Source organism: Dendrobates tinctorius, unplaced genomic scaffold, assembly GCF_039654945.1.
Source record: "Dendrobates tinctorius isolate UK_male_01 unplaced genomic scaffold, ASM3965494v1 ptg000028l, whole genome shotgun sequence".
Classification (NCBI taxonomy): Eukaryota; Metazoa; Chordata; class Amphibia; order Anura; family Dendrobatidae; genus Dendrobates; species Dendrobates tinctorius.
In genome coordinates this window covers 65775650-65791597 of record NW_027361696.1, presented here as the reverse complement: position 1 = coordinate 65791597, position 15948 = coordinate 65775650, and the positions used below count along the sequence as shown (strand labels likewise).

General features: G+C 39.3%; 1 protein-coding gene across 12 annotated transcripts in view; it reads left to right on the top strand.

Moving 5' to 3' along the window:
- The window catches only part of LOC141085483 (voltage-gated potassium channel KCNC1-like), a 142604-nt gene that overhangs the window by 116589 nt on the left and 10067 nt on the right, over positions 1–15948 (top strand). For 7 of the 12 annotated variants that reach the window (XM_073570877.1, XM_073570876.1, XM_073570881.1 and 4 more), the window contains one exon: positions 482–676. In XM_073570877.1, coding sequence (XP_073426978.1) covers positions 482–676 — 195 coding nt within the window. Of the gene's footprint in view, positions 1–481; positions 677–7428; positions 7555–10624; positions 10812–15948 lie in introns of all 12 variants that reach the window. The other 5 variants (XR_012231315.1, XR_012231314.1, XM_073570880.1 and 2 more) reach the window with 2 other exon arrangements.

The window sequence follows — 15948 nt, the reverse complement described above, 5'->3', positions numbered from 1 at the left end:
CTCTTGGCTCTTGACCAGCACCGACAGATTACTAATGTGGCCTATGGACCAGGTCCTCCACATCTATTTACACCAACTACAGACAACTGATCAATTTTAATGGAGGGCCAACTCACCCAAGCTATCACTAAGTTTTACCAGTGTCCAATATCTGCCTAGTTCTTATGTAATGCTATGGGAGCAGAAAAGCTAGAGAGAACTTGATAGATTTGCTATTTTAGCACAAGAGAAGGCTGAGTGACTATCTCCATGGATGCTGTAATGGCTTTCACAAAAATAGCTGCATTTTTCATTTATATTCACCCTGTATTTTTCAAATTATTTGCACATGATGTTTTTGGATTTGCCACTTTGTGTAGAATTTTGTACTAAAGCTCCTATGGTTTGTAGGTGACTGGGGACATACATTTCCCAGAACCAGTAGATATAGCAATGGTCTAACATTGGTTATGCATTTCTTTCTTTTACTTTGTTCCTAAAGACTCCAAGCAGAACGGGGATGCTGCCAATGCTGCACTAGCCAACGAGGATTGCCCAACAATAGACCAGGCTCTTTCACCAGAAGAAAAGTCTCCAGTCACTCCAGGTGCAAGAGAAAGATACAATCGTGACCGAGCTTGTTTCCTATTGTCAACGGGGGATTTTACCCATTCTCCAGACGGCAACATCCGTAAAGGTATTCACCTCTGATGCATACTTCCCCCCACCTTCATCGCTCACTTCCATTTATGCAGCTAACTGCAGCAAGCAATGCAAAAGCTTGAAATTGATATTTCCCCTCCTGAACAAAAAAACAAAACCCACCATGCAAAAGACCGATGTCTCTGATCTGCTTTCAGCTTAGATCTTGGTGGTTGTGATCACTCTCAGTTTCCTTTAAGTGAGATGTGTAGATGTGAGCTACACGTAGTTAAAAAAAAAAGAAAAGAAAATAGCCACGTCTTCCATTGCAAACTTGCTTCTTGTAGGCTGCTTGAGTAGGAATAGTACATTTTAGGCTCTAATTTAATTGAACTTGTGTATGTGCCATGGTGGTCAGAAAAAAAAAAATATTGAGGAGTCTGAGAAAACAAGAAGCAGCTCAGCTACCAATGCGAAAATGCAATACCAACTTTTTTTTGGTACCATAAGAAGATATTAGAAAAGTGAAAACATGGGTGCACTCCATATACAATTGAAACAAAAACATCCGTGTCAAGGGTTACACTCCTCCAGCAGTCCAAAAAAAATGATCATATCTCCTTTTTTTGGGGGGTCATACACCCTATGTACCTCTGAACTTTCCAGAATTAGGAACCTGAGGTGATGGGTGAAGGTTGAGGTGGAATCAAAGCCCGATGAGTAAGCATGGAAGGATGTAGGTATCATGGGACACCCCAATGTTATTTCAGCATGCTCATATGTGATGTTGTTTCAATGTCTATATGTCGGAAAGTCTAGAAATGCCAGGCTAGTTTGCAACCATTTTCTCATGTTATATGTTATGTCCTTCGACTTTTTGTATGTTTTGTTGCTCTTTTGTTTTTCAGCTCATGTGACAGATCATAATGGCCTGATATCTGACTGAGGTTTTATTGCTATACAAGTTTATTACTGTCATTACCTACATATCCCCCCCTCTCCAATAGATTTTGCTACTTGTACCAAAATCTTATAAAAGCACTACTGCAGCTACATTAGTCAGCATACCCATATCCTTGTCATGCTGTTACCGGCATGGTGGGTCAAGCTGTCATGCAAGAGACCAGTGCGTACACAACCAGAAATTATTGTATGCAATTGAGATACTGAGTGTCAAGGGTGAATTGTAGCTTATGGAGTGAGTATGTGTCCATATTACTGTATGTTTGTATGGCTGAGAGTCTGGTATGGTGACGTCCTACCATAGTAGATGTTAATTGGCAAGAACCATTTTCACTCCGGACCAATGCCGATTGAACAATGGGGCTTTGATATTTTCATATCTTAACATACGGAATATTATACTGATAGCTATTTTCATGGTGCCAATAACCACTTTTCATGTTTCATTGGTTGACCGGGCAGTGACTGGTTCATTTTATTTTTTCATGGCAATCATAAAATTACGATAGTGCTAGTTAAGAAATTATGTAGATGAGTCACGTGGGCCAAGCTGTACTGTCTTTTTCATTTTCACGAGCTCACAAATTTAAAAAATATATTTCATTCACATTAATGAGAAATTCCATGCCATCAACATTATTTCTTGTGCTAGAAATTAATTCTTAGAGTCAAACTCAGAACAGTGATAACAAAATTAAAGTTTCATGTACAGCAAGGGAAATGTTAGCAGAACCAATGAAATGGCCTGGCAAAACAAGAAAACTAGGAGAGGAGCAGCCTGACGCATAGAAGGGCTGGAATAGGGAGAGGCCTGCCACAGATAGAAAACTAGGGTAGGATTTGTATGGCAGGACCTAAAAACAGTGAGGACAAAAGTAAAGTTTTGTGCACAGTAAGCGAAGTATTAGGAGAACTAACGAAAGTATGGCCTGGCAAAACAGGAAAACTAGGAGATTAACAGCCTGACACACAGAAGGGCCGGAAAAGGGAGAGGCCTGGCAGGAGTGGTATGGCAGAATCTAAGGATGGTGATAAGAAAAGAAAAGTTGTGTGTATTGTCTGGCACATGAGAAAACTATGAGAGAAGTAGCCTGACTCACAGAAAAGCTGGAAATGGAAGAGGCCTGACACAGCAGGAAAACTAGTGAAGCAGTAATCTGGCAAGAAAGAAAACTGGGAAAATGTTTAGTCTGAGACATAGGAAAAACTGAAAAAAGTGGCTTGCTTAAATAAAAAACAAGGAAGTACAGGCCCGCAGGTAGGAAATCTTGGGTAGGTGTGGCATGGCATGAAGGAAATCTGAGGAAGCTTTGGCCTGGCTTGTAAGAAAATTGGGCAATTGTTGGCCGGATACTAAGGCACACTGAGAAAGGCATGTCTTGGTAAAGAGGAAAAGTGGTCTGGCTTCCAAGAAAGTTGAGAAGTAGTGCTATGTCTAAATGAAATAGAAAAGGAGTGCTCTAATACTTACAACGAGGGCTTGAGAACAGAAAAAGGGTTCAGTTGGCAAACGGAAAGCTGAGGATTGGATGATATGGCAGAATGGAAAGTTTGAGAAGGGTTGTTAATCTGGGCCCAACAGTATAGGCTAATGTTATTCAACAGGTCTAAACCCGCAAGCATTATTAAATGACTGCTCACAGTAACAACCAATAGGCATTGGCATATAATGGCACACTGCATGTGTGCAACAGCTCTCTATCTAGCATTTTTCACAATAATTTACTCAGAGCAGATAAATGTGTCCTCCATGAAGACATAAAGACTAAAAGAGTGGACGGGGAACAAAGGGTGAATTAAAGGGAGATTCAAGTTTAAAGTCACTTTTTTATTTAAGGAATTCCTTGAATTGCTTCCATGAGGAGTATGATAATAAGCTTGCAAGGTTATTATTGAAATTCAGTGTCCTTCACCTTCCAATACACACTAATTGCAAAGTACAGTTGCTGCTTATAGCAGCCTTCATTCTATAAATTGACTGCTAAAAGTGTTTTTGCATATAGTTACACTATGTGCAAATCAGAGGGTGTGCATTCATTTCTGCACACAGCTCTGGTAAAAATTAAGAGACCACCACATCAAAACCCTGTCATGGCCAACCCCATCTCTAGTCCTGAACCCCAATGAAAACCTTTGGAATGTAATCAAGAGGAAGATGGATACAGTCACAAGCCATCAAACAAAGAACTGCTTTAATTTTTGCGCCAGGAGCAGTGTGAAAGACTGGTGAAATGCCAAGACAAGAGATGAGCGACTTTGCCTTTTTTAGGGTCGAGTCGGGTTTCATGAAACCCGACTTTCTCAAAAGTCGAGTCGAACGAATTCTGCCGACTATAGGGAAAAGTCGTGAAACACGAAACACACCTGGCATGAATTTTAACCCTAGAGGCAGCGAAATCTCTCTCTCTCCTCTCTCACTCTTCTCCCTCTCCCTCTCTCTCTCCCACTCCCACTCCAGCTACGCTACGCTCTGCTTCTCTCATTGGCAGAAAAAAGTCACGTGCAAGCATTCGGCAAAACCCGACTTTGGCGCTTGGGTCTCCGACCGCATGGCCGACTTCACACTGTGGTCGGGTTTCGTTTCATGAAACCCGACTTTGGGAAAGTCGGCGACTTTTGAATCTGACCGACCTGTTTCGCTCAACTCTAGCCAAGACGCATGAAAGCTGTGATTAAAAATCCTGGTTATTCCACAAAATATTCCTAAGTTAAAACATTAATATTATTATTTCTAAATGATTATGAACTTGTTTTCTTTGCATTATTTGAGGTCTGAGAGCACTGGTTCTTTTATTTAATTTTGACCATTTCTCATTTTTAGAAAAAAAATACAAAAGTTATTGCTTTGAAATTCAGAGACATGTTGTCAGTAGATTATAGAATAAAAGAGCAATTTACATTTTACTCAAAAATACACCTATAAAAAGAAAAATCAGACAAACTGAAAATGTTGCAGTGGTCTCTTAATTTATGCCAGAGCGGTATATGTAAAATGAAAATAGGGACCCCATAGCAAAAATTGTAATGAAGCCCTCTTCCAGTGCATGTTCAATCCACCAGACCATGTAGAAATTGATGCTAGTTTGTCCTTGACATCCTTCCATGGTCGTTGGGTTGAGTACCCTCACCCTTACGTGCTAACATGAGATAAGTACAGAGGTCAATAACAGATGAAACCAACCAAATCCTAATAAGATGCCTTGATATATGTAAGGCTGGCCATACACGCTAGATGGTTGTCGGTTGAAATATCTTTCGTCTGACAGCCATCTCAGCTGACTCCCAGCTGAGCACTCCTGTGTTCTCTATGAGAAAGCCACCGACTGACATGTTGGCCATACGAAATTGGACACGCCTGATCGATGTCACTTCCAACCATCGTTTGGCCAGCTCCTCTATACACATTAGACTGTCTGCCGAACCCATCGATATTGGTGATTTTCGGATGACATAAGTCTAATGTGTATGGGCAGCTTAAATCTATCTTTAAGATAGGGTATCTTGAATTTAAAGAAAACCTGTAATCTCCTGGAAATTTTCAAAAAAGTAAAAGGAGACCAAAATATAAAATCTTTCTCAAATAAGGTAAATAATTTTGAAAATGAAAAAAAAAATCAGTCTAATTTAGTGATAATAGCTCTGGCTTTTTCAGAAAAGAAGACAGAACTTGGCTGAAGTCTCTCCATTGTCTCTCTAGTTTGACAGCTGGGTGAGGCTTCCGCCTTCTGAACTGCGAGATACCACTGTGTGGAGGGGAGACTGGAATTGTGCAGCATGTAAAAACTGTTGAGATCTGTGTTGCTGCCTATTTTCATACTGGATGTAAATATGTTAAAAACATAGGATGGGTCCCTGTGTATTATAATGCAGCAGGAGGATGCAAGAAAAAGCAACTGAAGTAATGTCTGTGACAGCCTTCTGCTTAGTGTGTTGTGGCAGTCTGTCTTTGTACAGTATATGGTGAGAGACTAAGATCATCTTTGGCTGCCAGCTGATTCCTTCTGTTTCAGATTAACCCTTTACTAGTAGCTATGTCCTCCTCTTTCAGATTAACACTTTAGAAGCAGCTATAACCTCACCCTTTATCTGGGGTGCATAGCTCAGTGTAACATTGTATCACATGGCTGATAAATACCAATATTCTGTATGTTGTAGAGCTCAGTTTTCTGGCAAGGATAGAGGTACATTTCCATCTTGCGTTTCGCTGATTCACTACCCATTGGGATGAATTGATGAATTTCTTTGCCATGTTTGTAATTCTTTTCTGGTGAATTTTGGAGAGAAAAAGGCAAATCAATATTTCCATTGTATTCCATGGACCAGAGACAAAACAGTGAAAATGGCTAAATCCTGACAAATCTGAGCACTAGACTCAACTTTGCCTTTCAGATGCTGTAAGGTATCAGCTCTCCCTCCCCTACAGTTGGTACCTCCCAGACAGAAGAATCTTACTCATGAAAGTAAACTACCTTCCCTGTAATTCTGAGGGAGATCATCTAATATTGCTAATAACATCATTCTGATAAAAGTCTTATAATTCAATCTACTGTCACATTTTATGTTTTTATTATAAACGATAGCTCCCCTTTAAGTTAGGGGGTTAATATTTCCACTGTTATATTGTATGATCATAAAAGATAAGAAAGACAATGTGACAACCAGAGCTTGATAGTGCCTAAGGATAGACCATCAATGTAATATCCCTAAAAGCCTCTTGAATGCAAGAAGAAACATGTGTCTAGAGGAACATTAAAGTCTTAAAGGGTTTATTCATGACAATTTTTTTTTTACTATGGGCATAAAACTACCTGGCATCAGCTCAGCACAGAGAGGTCATTGACTGTTCCTACCGACGACTCAGCTGCTCAACAACAACAGAGCAGCTCTTCCTCTTCCAAGCTGCTCTGTTGACAGGGCTTGACTGCCGACATCATGCTGATTGAAAGCCAGCTCCCCGCAGTTCTGCAGCGGGGAGCTGGTTGTCAATGTACACAACATCGGAAGTCGTGTTCCTTCAACAAGATGAAAGAGAAGCTGCTACTTCTTACATCGTGAAATCAGTGGAAGCAGCTGCATCACTGGCAGTAGTCTGTGATGGCTTTTTGTTGGCAGAGTTCGGCAGTGAGCGCAACAGACAGGTAGGTAGCAACTACCTGTTAATTTTGTACCTTAGTAAAAAACAGTCCTAGATAAACCCTTTAAGTCCCCAATATCATTTAGATAGACATTGTCCAACCAGCTGATTTCAGTGAGACAAGTTGACTATCTAATGGGTATGAGGAATCTCCCAAGTCTCTACCATGAAAGAAGCCATTGTCAGAGTTCTCTGGTGCGGATAATTCATTATTAACAACACATTCTTGCTCAGCCTTATTATGTATGATGAGTTAGGAGAGATAACCATCAAGTCCATGTCCTATCGGGACAGCACCTTTGGAGGTCCTTCAAGTTCTAAGTTGAAATAATTTAAGAATTCTAACAACGTAGGCTTAAAACTTTCCTCAACTAGAGGTTTCGACTTAAGATCGTTAACTTGAAGTGAGACTGAGGTTAAGCTATAGGGCCTTCTGCCATCCATATTCCATCATGTTTTGGGGGGATATTAGCAGGTCTTTGCCATAACAGTTGCTCTAGACCTTCTATATGTTGTTATGCAATGTTTTTTTTTGTAAAAAGGTGTGATGTCCTGTATCCTACAGAATGTAAGGTCTGACACACCTGATGGGAGTATGGGGGCAGTGCATCTCTATAAAACCATCTACATTTAAACATATCTTTTTTTGTTTGTTTATTTTCATTGCCATCCATGTTTCATTGTCATTGCCTGCGCCCTTCGCTCTTCAGCTGTCAACGCCTGCACTCCATCACCTCAGCACGACGACTGGTACAAACAAGACGTTGATCTCCTGCATGACCTCAATGCCAATGCAGCCACATGGATCAAGCAGTAGGATGCATGATGCCTTAGGGGTGAGTAGCATGAAAGGGGAGTCCCTTTTCTCACCCTCATTAACTTACAAACCTTGCTCATTTTTGTTTCTGCGATGCACCAAGTAATCCTACTCATAAGCTCCAGATCCATATTTATGGTGATTTTTGCCTTGGCTAGAAATGCCTAAGCTTCCTAAGTTATATGTACAGTGTGCCACCAGCCAAGTATGGATCCTACTTCATTTTACTCACATTTCATTGACTAAATTCAGGTGATCAAATGATCTGATACCCAAAGGCTATGTATCAAATTGCATGTTGAGCTGCCTTGGAAGCAAAATGTCAACCAAGCCTTTGGATGCAATCTGACTTGTTCAGATCATTCCTCAATAACCCTCACTGTTGGCAAGTGGTAGATGGAAGCAGATGCAGTGCTGTACCATCTGTCTTCTTGATTCGAGTTACCATCACACAATGGCCAAGTCACCATTCGATAATATCTCTAAACAATGCTCATTTGATATCATCGACAAGCTGTACTTGTCTGCTGGAGATCAGCACTTAAATCTCAGATGATTTCAATAAAACAATATATGTTTAATATATGAACCTTATAGACAGCCATGTTGTGGTCAAGGTAAGAAGAGATACGTCTTAAGCCAAATTATGTCAATTAGAAAGAATGTAGTGCTTGATCCATTCTCTTTGAAAGCAGGATGTATGATGTTGGTCAGATTTGGTCACGTTTGATCAAATCTGGAGAATCCTTTTCGTTACAACGTCCCATGCACAATAATTTTCTATAGATGGAGGTGTTTTAGGTGTGTAGGGTTTATTTAAACTTCCTTAAGTATCTAATCTTGGCAAGCAGATAGATTATAATTCAAGATACCTGGATTTTCTATATTAGTTAAAAAAGACCCATCACTTGCTCAACAAATTGAGTTAATCCATGAAATAATCCATGTGTTCTCCTGATTATGCCACTTTTTTTCATTTTGCTCTGCATCATTCTGTTACAGAGCTATACACATTTTTGCTTTTGGAGCGCAATAAGTGAAATCTCTGCTTGTAATCCAACTGGGCGTTTCTACAGAGTTCTTTTTGGGGGGGTGTACATTTTCCCTTCACCTACACAGCTGTGGTAGGCAGCATCTTAAAGGGAGAGGGAAAAGCAAGCTGTGATTGGCAATATCTGGGAGAGAGGAGTGAAAGCACACACCCCCAGAGAAGACTCTGAAGAAACACCGAGTCGCACTTCAAGCAGAGATTTCACATATGGAGGTCCAAAAGCAACAAATGTAAATATCTTTGTAAAAGAGCGAAGCAGTGGAGCTCAGGGATTTTTACAAGGAAGCTAACTCAGTTTTTTCGAGCAAGTGACAAGCAGTCTTTAAACTTTCACATTAACATCAATGGCCAGCATAAAGTGAGTATTCAACCTTAGGAAGTTTGGCTTCTCATTAAAGAGATTCATTTGAAATAGGCAGTCTTACAAGCAATGTTGACAATTATCTCTCCTCTACAAGTAAGACATTTATTTTACTAGTGCCACCTATACAGCAGGTACCCTGTTAAGTCAATACAAGCCCTTTCTTGAGCTTTGCACCATGACTGTGGATATTACAAGCAATGCTGCATGGAAAAAAGTGTGCAAATCAGCTCTCCTCCAGGAGAAAAAAAGCTATCTCTGTAGTGCCACTGTTAGGTATTTCCCCTGCATGTCAATGTCTGACCCTTTAATTAATGTTTTACCGTGACTAAGGATATTAGCCAACCTCATCCGTATTTATAGAGAACAGTTTTGGGGTATTTGCCTATTGTCAGCACTGAGCAAGTTACTAGTTGGCTCTATGTAATGCCTTTGAAGTAGCTCTGGAGGACAATGCTTCTCAATATGGTAGCACTAAACCCATAAAATGAACAAAAATTACAAACATTTTCCTGTAATTCCTCCATTAATCTCCACAGTTTTTTTATCCAGCTTTTTTCATATCACAGCTAAAACTGAGAACTATATAATGAAATCTGAGTGTGTCGCAGGAGCTCAGTCATGTCCTCTAAAACAACTAACTACAGCAGAAGCTTCACCCTCCTCCCTGACTGCCATAGAACAAATGATGGCTAAGCCACACCCCTATGACTAACGGAGCATAACCAGCTAAAAAGGAAGCTGACCAGCAGGAGATTAAACCCTTTGCTCTCTGCAGCATTCCTCCAAGACATTCAGGATCCTTCATAAAATACTGTAGGCGAACAATGAGGGAATTATATTTCTTATTTAGTGCTCCTTTAGGAAAGTGAACAATTGAATTGCAAGCAATGTTTCTGGTTGAGAGTCAACCAATAACTAGTGATGAGTGAACGTGCTAGGATAAAGTGTTATGTGAGCATGCTCGGGTGCTAACCGAGTGTCTTTGGCGTGCTCGAATAATATGTTTGAGTCCCTGCAGCTGCATGTCTCGTGGCTGTTCGACAGCAGGGATTGCCTAAAAAAATTGGAGCCTTCAATACCTTGTGACATATTGATGCTCACAGGGGAAAGCACCTTGATGTATGTTTCGCCACACACATCTTTTTCAGGAGGTTAGCTGGTTTATGGATAGCTGATATCCCTAGTTAGGTTGTAAGGTCAGATATATACACTAACTATAATAAACCAATATTCCCACTAGTATGAAAAATGCAGGGCTCTGGCAATGCTCCCATTCACACTTTGCAGTATTCACTGTTAATCTTCAAACAAATGACTTGCAGCAAAAAATAATCTGGTGGTGCTTACCATGAAACAGACCAATTGTGAATACAGTGCAAGAAGAAAAATGGAGCGTTCAACACTTCACGTTATTGAGGTTTCATAAAAGAGAATGTGGAGAGAAAAATTGACTGACAGCTATTTCGCCTCTTGATTCTCAGAGGAAGCATGATTCACATGCGAAACGGCTGCCAGACAATTTTTCTCTCCACATTCTCTTTTATGGAACCACAAGGAAGTGCTAGTTTTATTGTACTGTATAAACCAGTATGCACCCAACTCCTAAACCCCCTCTAGTTGTCGTTGTGTCTTCTGGTAGCCAGAATTTTATCTTTTAACTCTATGTCTATGCAGGAAAATCATTGCTGAGGACAATATTTGATCAACATCATTGGATTTCAGTCCCTTGAAACCAGATTTATATATATTTTTCCGGAACGGGGATAGATGTATATTACGCAATCAAGAAATACCTTGATACTTTTTCCATTTGCTTAACTTCATCTGCATTTCATGGAAAGCTTCAGATCTGAAAAACCCAGTAAGAAAAAAAATACCAAATGTGTAGAATTTTGTACTAATTTTCCCATTATCAAATATAACCAAAGGAACAAAATATATAAATTAGATTTCGAGTCTCTTACACAGCGGCACTTCACACCAAGCTATACAAGTACAATCAGCCAGCTGCTGGTATTAAATCACAGAAAATACGATGCCTGTGGTTGCCTGATAAAAATTCTAAAGGCAAGTTTTAGATTTCCATCAACAGGGAAATCTGATCTATATATTAAACTGTATAATAATATTTTCTAAAAAAAAATGCAAATTTGTAAATCTATTTCAGATAGTTAAATAGACACAAATAGATAGATAATAGATAGATAGATAGATTATAGATAGATAGATAGATAATAGATAGATAGATAGATAGATAATAGAAAGGTAATAGATAGATAGATAGATAATAGATAGATAGATGATAGATAGGTGATAGATAATAGATAGATAGATATAGAGATAGATAGATAATAGATAGATAGATAGATAGATAGATAGATAGATAGATAGATAGATAATAGATGATAGATAGATAGATAATAGATAGATAGATAGATAGATAGATAGATAGATAGATAGATAATAGGAAGGTAATAGATAATTAGATAGATAGATAGATAGATAGATAGATAGATTGACAGATAATAGCTAGATAGATGATAGATAGATAGATAGATAGATAGATAGATAGATAATAGATAGAAAGGTAATAGATAATTAGATAGATAGATGTACAGATAATAGATACTAGCTAGATAGATAATAGATAGATAGATGATAGATAGGTGATAGATAGATAGATATAGAGATAGATAGATAGATAGATAGATAGATAGACAATAGATAGATAGATAGATAAATAGATAGATAATAGATGGTAGATAGTTTTTTAAATATTTATATATAGGAATGTATAATAGAATAAAGAAGAATTATTGGAAGGGTTATATGTGATTAAAAAAAATATGGTTGCTGTCTTCCAGAAACAGTGCCACCCTTCTTCATAGGTAGGGTTGAGTGCACCCATGTAAGTTCAGGTTCTGGTACCTGATCAAACTTTATGTCCAAAGTTCGGTTCAGGTACCAGAACTTTACCAAAACTTCAACATGATCCCGAACCCTGCTGAAATGTATGGGGACCCGAACTTTGGAGCTGGAAAATATTCATTCTCTCTCCTCTCTCCCCTCCTGAACTTCCCCCAGAACTCCCAAAATTAAGGCTGACTTCCAGGAGAAGTCCGTGTTCGGAGTTCAGAATCAGACACGTCCAGTACGAATCCCGAGTTTAGGTCCTCTCATCTCTATTCATAGGCTGTGTTTGGTATTACAGCTCAATCCTCTCCAAAAATGCCTTCTAGTCAAAGGAGGTAATGTTTCTTGGAAAAAAAAAGTAATGTTTTTTTTAAATTCCATACAACCCTTTTAAAATTTTAAAGCTGATCAATACATATTGTAGAGATTAGTATATAAGTTTCTTAGACCTGATAAGGCTGTTGTACTTACTTTGCGGGCTGTAGCTGGACTGAATGCTCAAGTTAATTTTAAGCAAGAAAACTTTCTAATAAAATTATACAGCGATTCTGATATGGGTGAGAAGGGCGTACAACAGCTTCATCAGGTCTAAGAGTTCTATCTTGTATTGTATGCAGTTTGTATTGTGAAATTTGGGGATAGATCCACTTTAAGGCTAACTAATGATACCATATTAGTAAGAAAAATATTTCCAATAACACAAATATATATATACAGTAGGGGAAATGAGTATTTGATCCCTGCTGATTTAGTAAGTTTGCCCACTGACAAAGACATGAACAGTCTATAAATTTAAGGGTAGGTTAATTTTAACATTATGAGATAGAATATCGAAAATAAAATCCAGAAAATCACATTGTATAAAATATATAAATTTATTTGCATTTTGCAGTGAGAAATAAGTATTTGATCCCCTACCAACCATTAAGAGTTCTGACTCCTACAGACCAGTTAGACACTCCTACTCAACTCATTACCTGCATTAAAGACAGCTGTCTTACATAGTCATCTTTATAAAAGACTCCTGTCCACAGATTAAATTAATCAGTCAGACTCTAACCTCTACATCATGGGCAAAACCAAAGAGCTTTATATGGATGTCAGGGACAAGATCATAGACCTGCACATAGCTGGAATGGGCTACAAAACCATAAGTAAGACGCTGGGTGAGGAGACAACTTTTGGTGCAATATTAAGAAAATGGAAGAAAAACAAAATGACTGTTAATCGACATAGATCTGGGGCACCATGCAAAATCTCACCTCGTGGGGTATGCTTGATCATGATGAATGTGAGAGATCACCTTAAACTATACGGGGGGAACTTGTTAATGATCTCAAGGTATCTGGGACCACAGTCATCAAGAAAACCATTGGTAACACATTACGTCATAAAGGTTTAAAATCCTGCAGTGCCCGCAAGGACCCCTGCTCAAGAAGGCACATGTGCAAGCCTGTATGACGTTTGCTAATGAACACCTGGATGATTCTGTGAGTGATTGGGAGAAGGTGGTTTGGTGAGATGAGACAAAAAATGAGCTCTTTGGCATTAACTCAACGTGCCTTGTTTATAGGAAGAGAAATGCTGACTATGACCCAAAGAACACCATCCCCACTGTCAAGCATGGAGGTGGAAACATTTTGTTTTGGGGGTGTTTCTCTGCTAAGGGCACAGGACTACTTCACCTCATCAATGGGAGAATGGAGGGAGCCATGTACCGTAAAATCCTGAATGACAACCTCCTTCCCTCCTCTAGGACATTAAAAATGGGTTGTCACTGGGTCTTGCAGCAAGACAATGACCCAAAACATACAGCCAAGGCAACAAAGGAGTGGCTCATAAATAAACACATTAAGGTCATGGAGTGACCTAGCCAGTCTCCAGATCTTAATCCCATAGAAAACTTATGGAGGGAGTTGAAGCTCCGAGTTGCCAAGCGACAGCCTCAAAATATTAATGATTTAGAGATGATCTGCAAAGAGAAGTGGACCAAAATTCCTCTTGACATGTGTGCAAAACTCATCATCAACTACAGAAAATGTCTGACTGCTGTGCTTGCAAACAAGGGTTTTGCCACCAAGTATTAAGTCTTGTTTGCCAGAGGGATCAAATACTTATTTCTCACTGCAAAATGCAAATCAATTTATATAATTTATACAATGTGATTTTCTGGATTTTATTTTTAATATTCTATCTCTCAAAGATTAAAATTAACCTACCCTTAAAATGATAGACTGTTCATGTCTTTGTCAGTGGGCAAACTTACAAAATCAGCAAGGGATCAAATACTTATTTCCTCCATTTTACTAATGGAGTAGTCATTCTTAAGATCCCCATGCACATTAGATAGATGAAAGTCGGTCAAACTTGACAATTGTGAATGGACTGAACAAGCAGCTGATGTATATGGGAAACTTCCCTTTCCCGTAGCTTAATGGAGGACTACGCTCAACTGTTTTCATTAGTGTCACCAATAGGGTGTCGGGACACAACTACTGCTCCATTCAAGCTCCTACTAGTTGTGGCTGCTGAGAATGGGGGACTTGTGCCCCTTATCCTGGCAGTCAGACACCCACTAATCTAGGTGACACATATATCAGACTGGAATGCCATTTTAAGGAGGTTGCTCTCCACCCCCCCAAAAAAAATGAAGAATTTTCTTTAAACCCAACAGTGAGCACATGAGAAGAAAGGTAGCCGCTCAGAAAAATCAATGGAAGATATTGAGGTCATTCACTCATCCATTTCTGTAACTCTCATCCATTTCAATGAATGGAAACCACACAACGCAGTCACCACTCCACCGAAAAATCATTGGGATCTAATATGCACATGTATTGGTGCCCCACGCATCAAAGATCAAGATGCCTGTCAAAGAGGTTGTCCGGTTTTGCAAAACCACTGCAGTTTGTTTGAATAAATAAACTGCTTTTCATACTCTTCCTGGGTCCAGCAGTGAGTCTCCACCACTGCGACTGGTGTCTGCTATAGCACTGCAGTCAGTAACTGATCTCAGCCCCTCTGCCCAAGTTGACAGCACATGCCACTCAAAGCTGCTAAGCTCACTAATTGACTGCAGCACTGTTGTTGTGACTGAGACTCAGCACTGGAGTCGGGCACCGTGAGTAAAGCCTGATTTTTTTTTTTTAAAACAAGCTTCAACCTAGAGACATGAGTTTATCGAAACCAGAAAACCCCTTTAGTTTATGCACACACTGAGTTTTTTTGTGGAGTTTTTGGAGTAGTATCTGAGCGGAAACTCAATGCTTTTGAGCAGTTTTGAGCTTTTGTAGAAGATATTGAAAATTTCTGCACAGTTTATGCTCCAAAACCTCTTTGAAATCTTTGAATGCACATAGCTTTAATGGTCACCTAAAGTCTAGAAGTATTTGAATCCGTCCTTTAGCACATCTCAGTGATGCCTCAACTTATCCTAATTCAGATACAGATATCAAATTGTACTTCCATTTCAAAGATCAAATTAAGTTAAATGAGACCATCTTGGTAAAGATATTACAAGACAACTTTTTACCTGATTGTTGACTGTGATTTGGAATGTGATATAATAGAGATCCGCGGCCCCATACCATGTAGACACCACATTCTTCCATTAGTAGACAGCCCCTTATTAAATGCTAAAGTGGTCCCAATAGAATAAAAATAAAGCACTACTCACCACCCAGACCGACGCCACTCCAGCCATGTGTGCTGTATGTCTCAACAAAACAATGTCTCATGACCGCTGCAGTCTTCACACTTCTGTCAGAGAGAACCGTGAAGGCTGTAGCCCATCAGCAGCATCTGAAAGGCTGCAGCGCTCATGTGACATAACAATGTTTTATGACCGTCAGGAGACACGGTGCCGACGTCACTGGAGTGGCACCACTCCAAAAGGTGAGTATGTGTATTTTTTATTGAGGCCCCTTTAGCATTTAAGTATACTACTGGAAACGCCTTTAAGATGGATATGCTCATGGATAAGCCCAGTTTGATTGGTTTGTGGTTACCTTCCATATGGTATCACACTTAGACTCAGTATCATGCCCAAAATCAAATTTACCATTAATACTGATATCTAAGTGTAC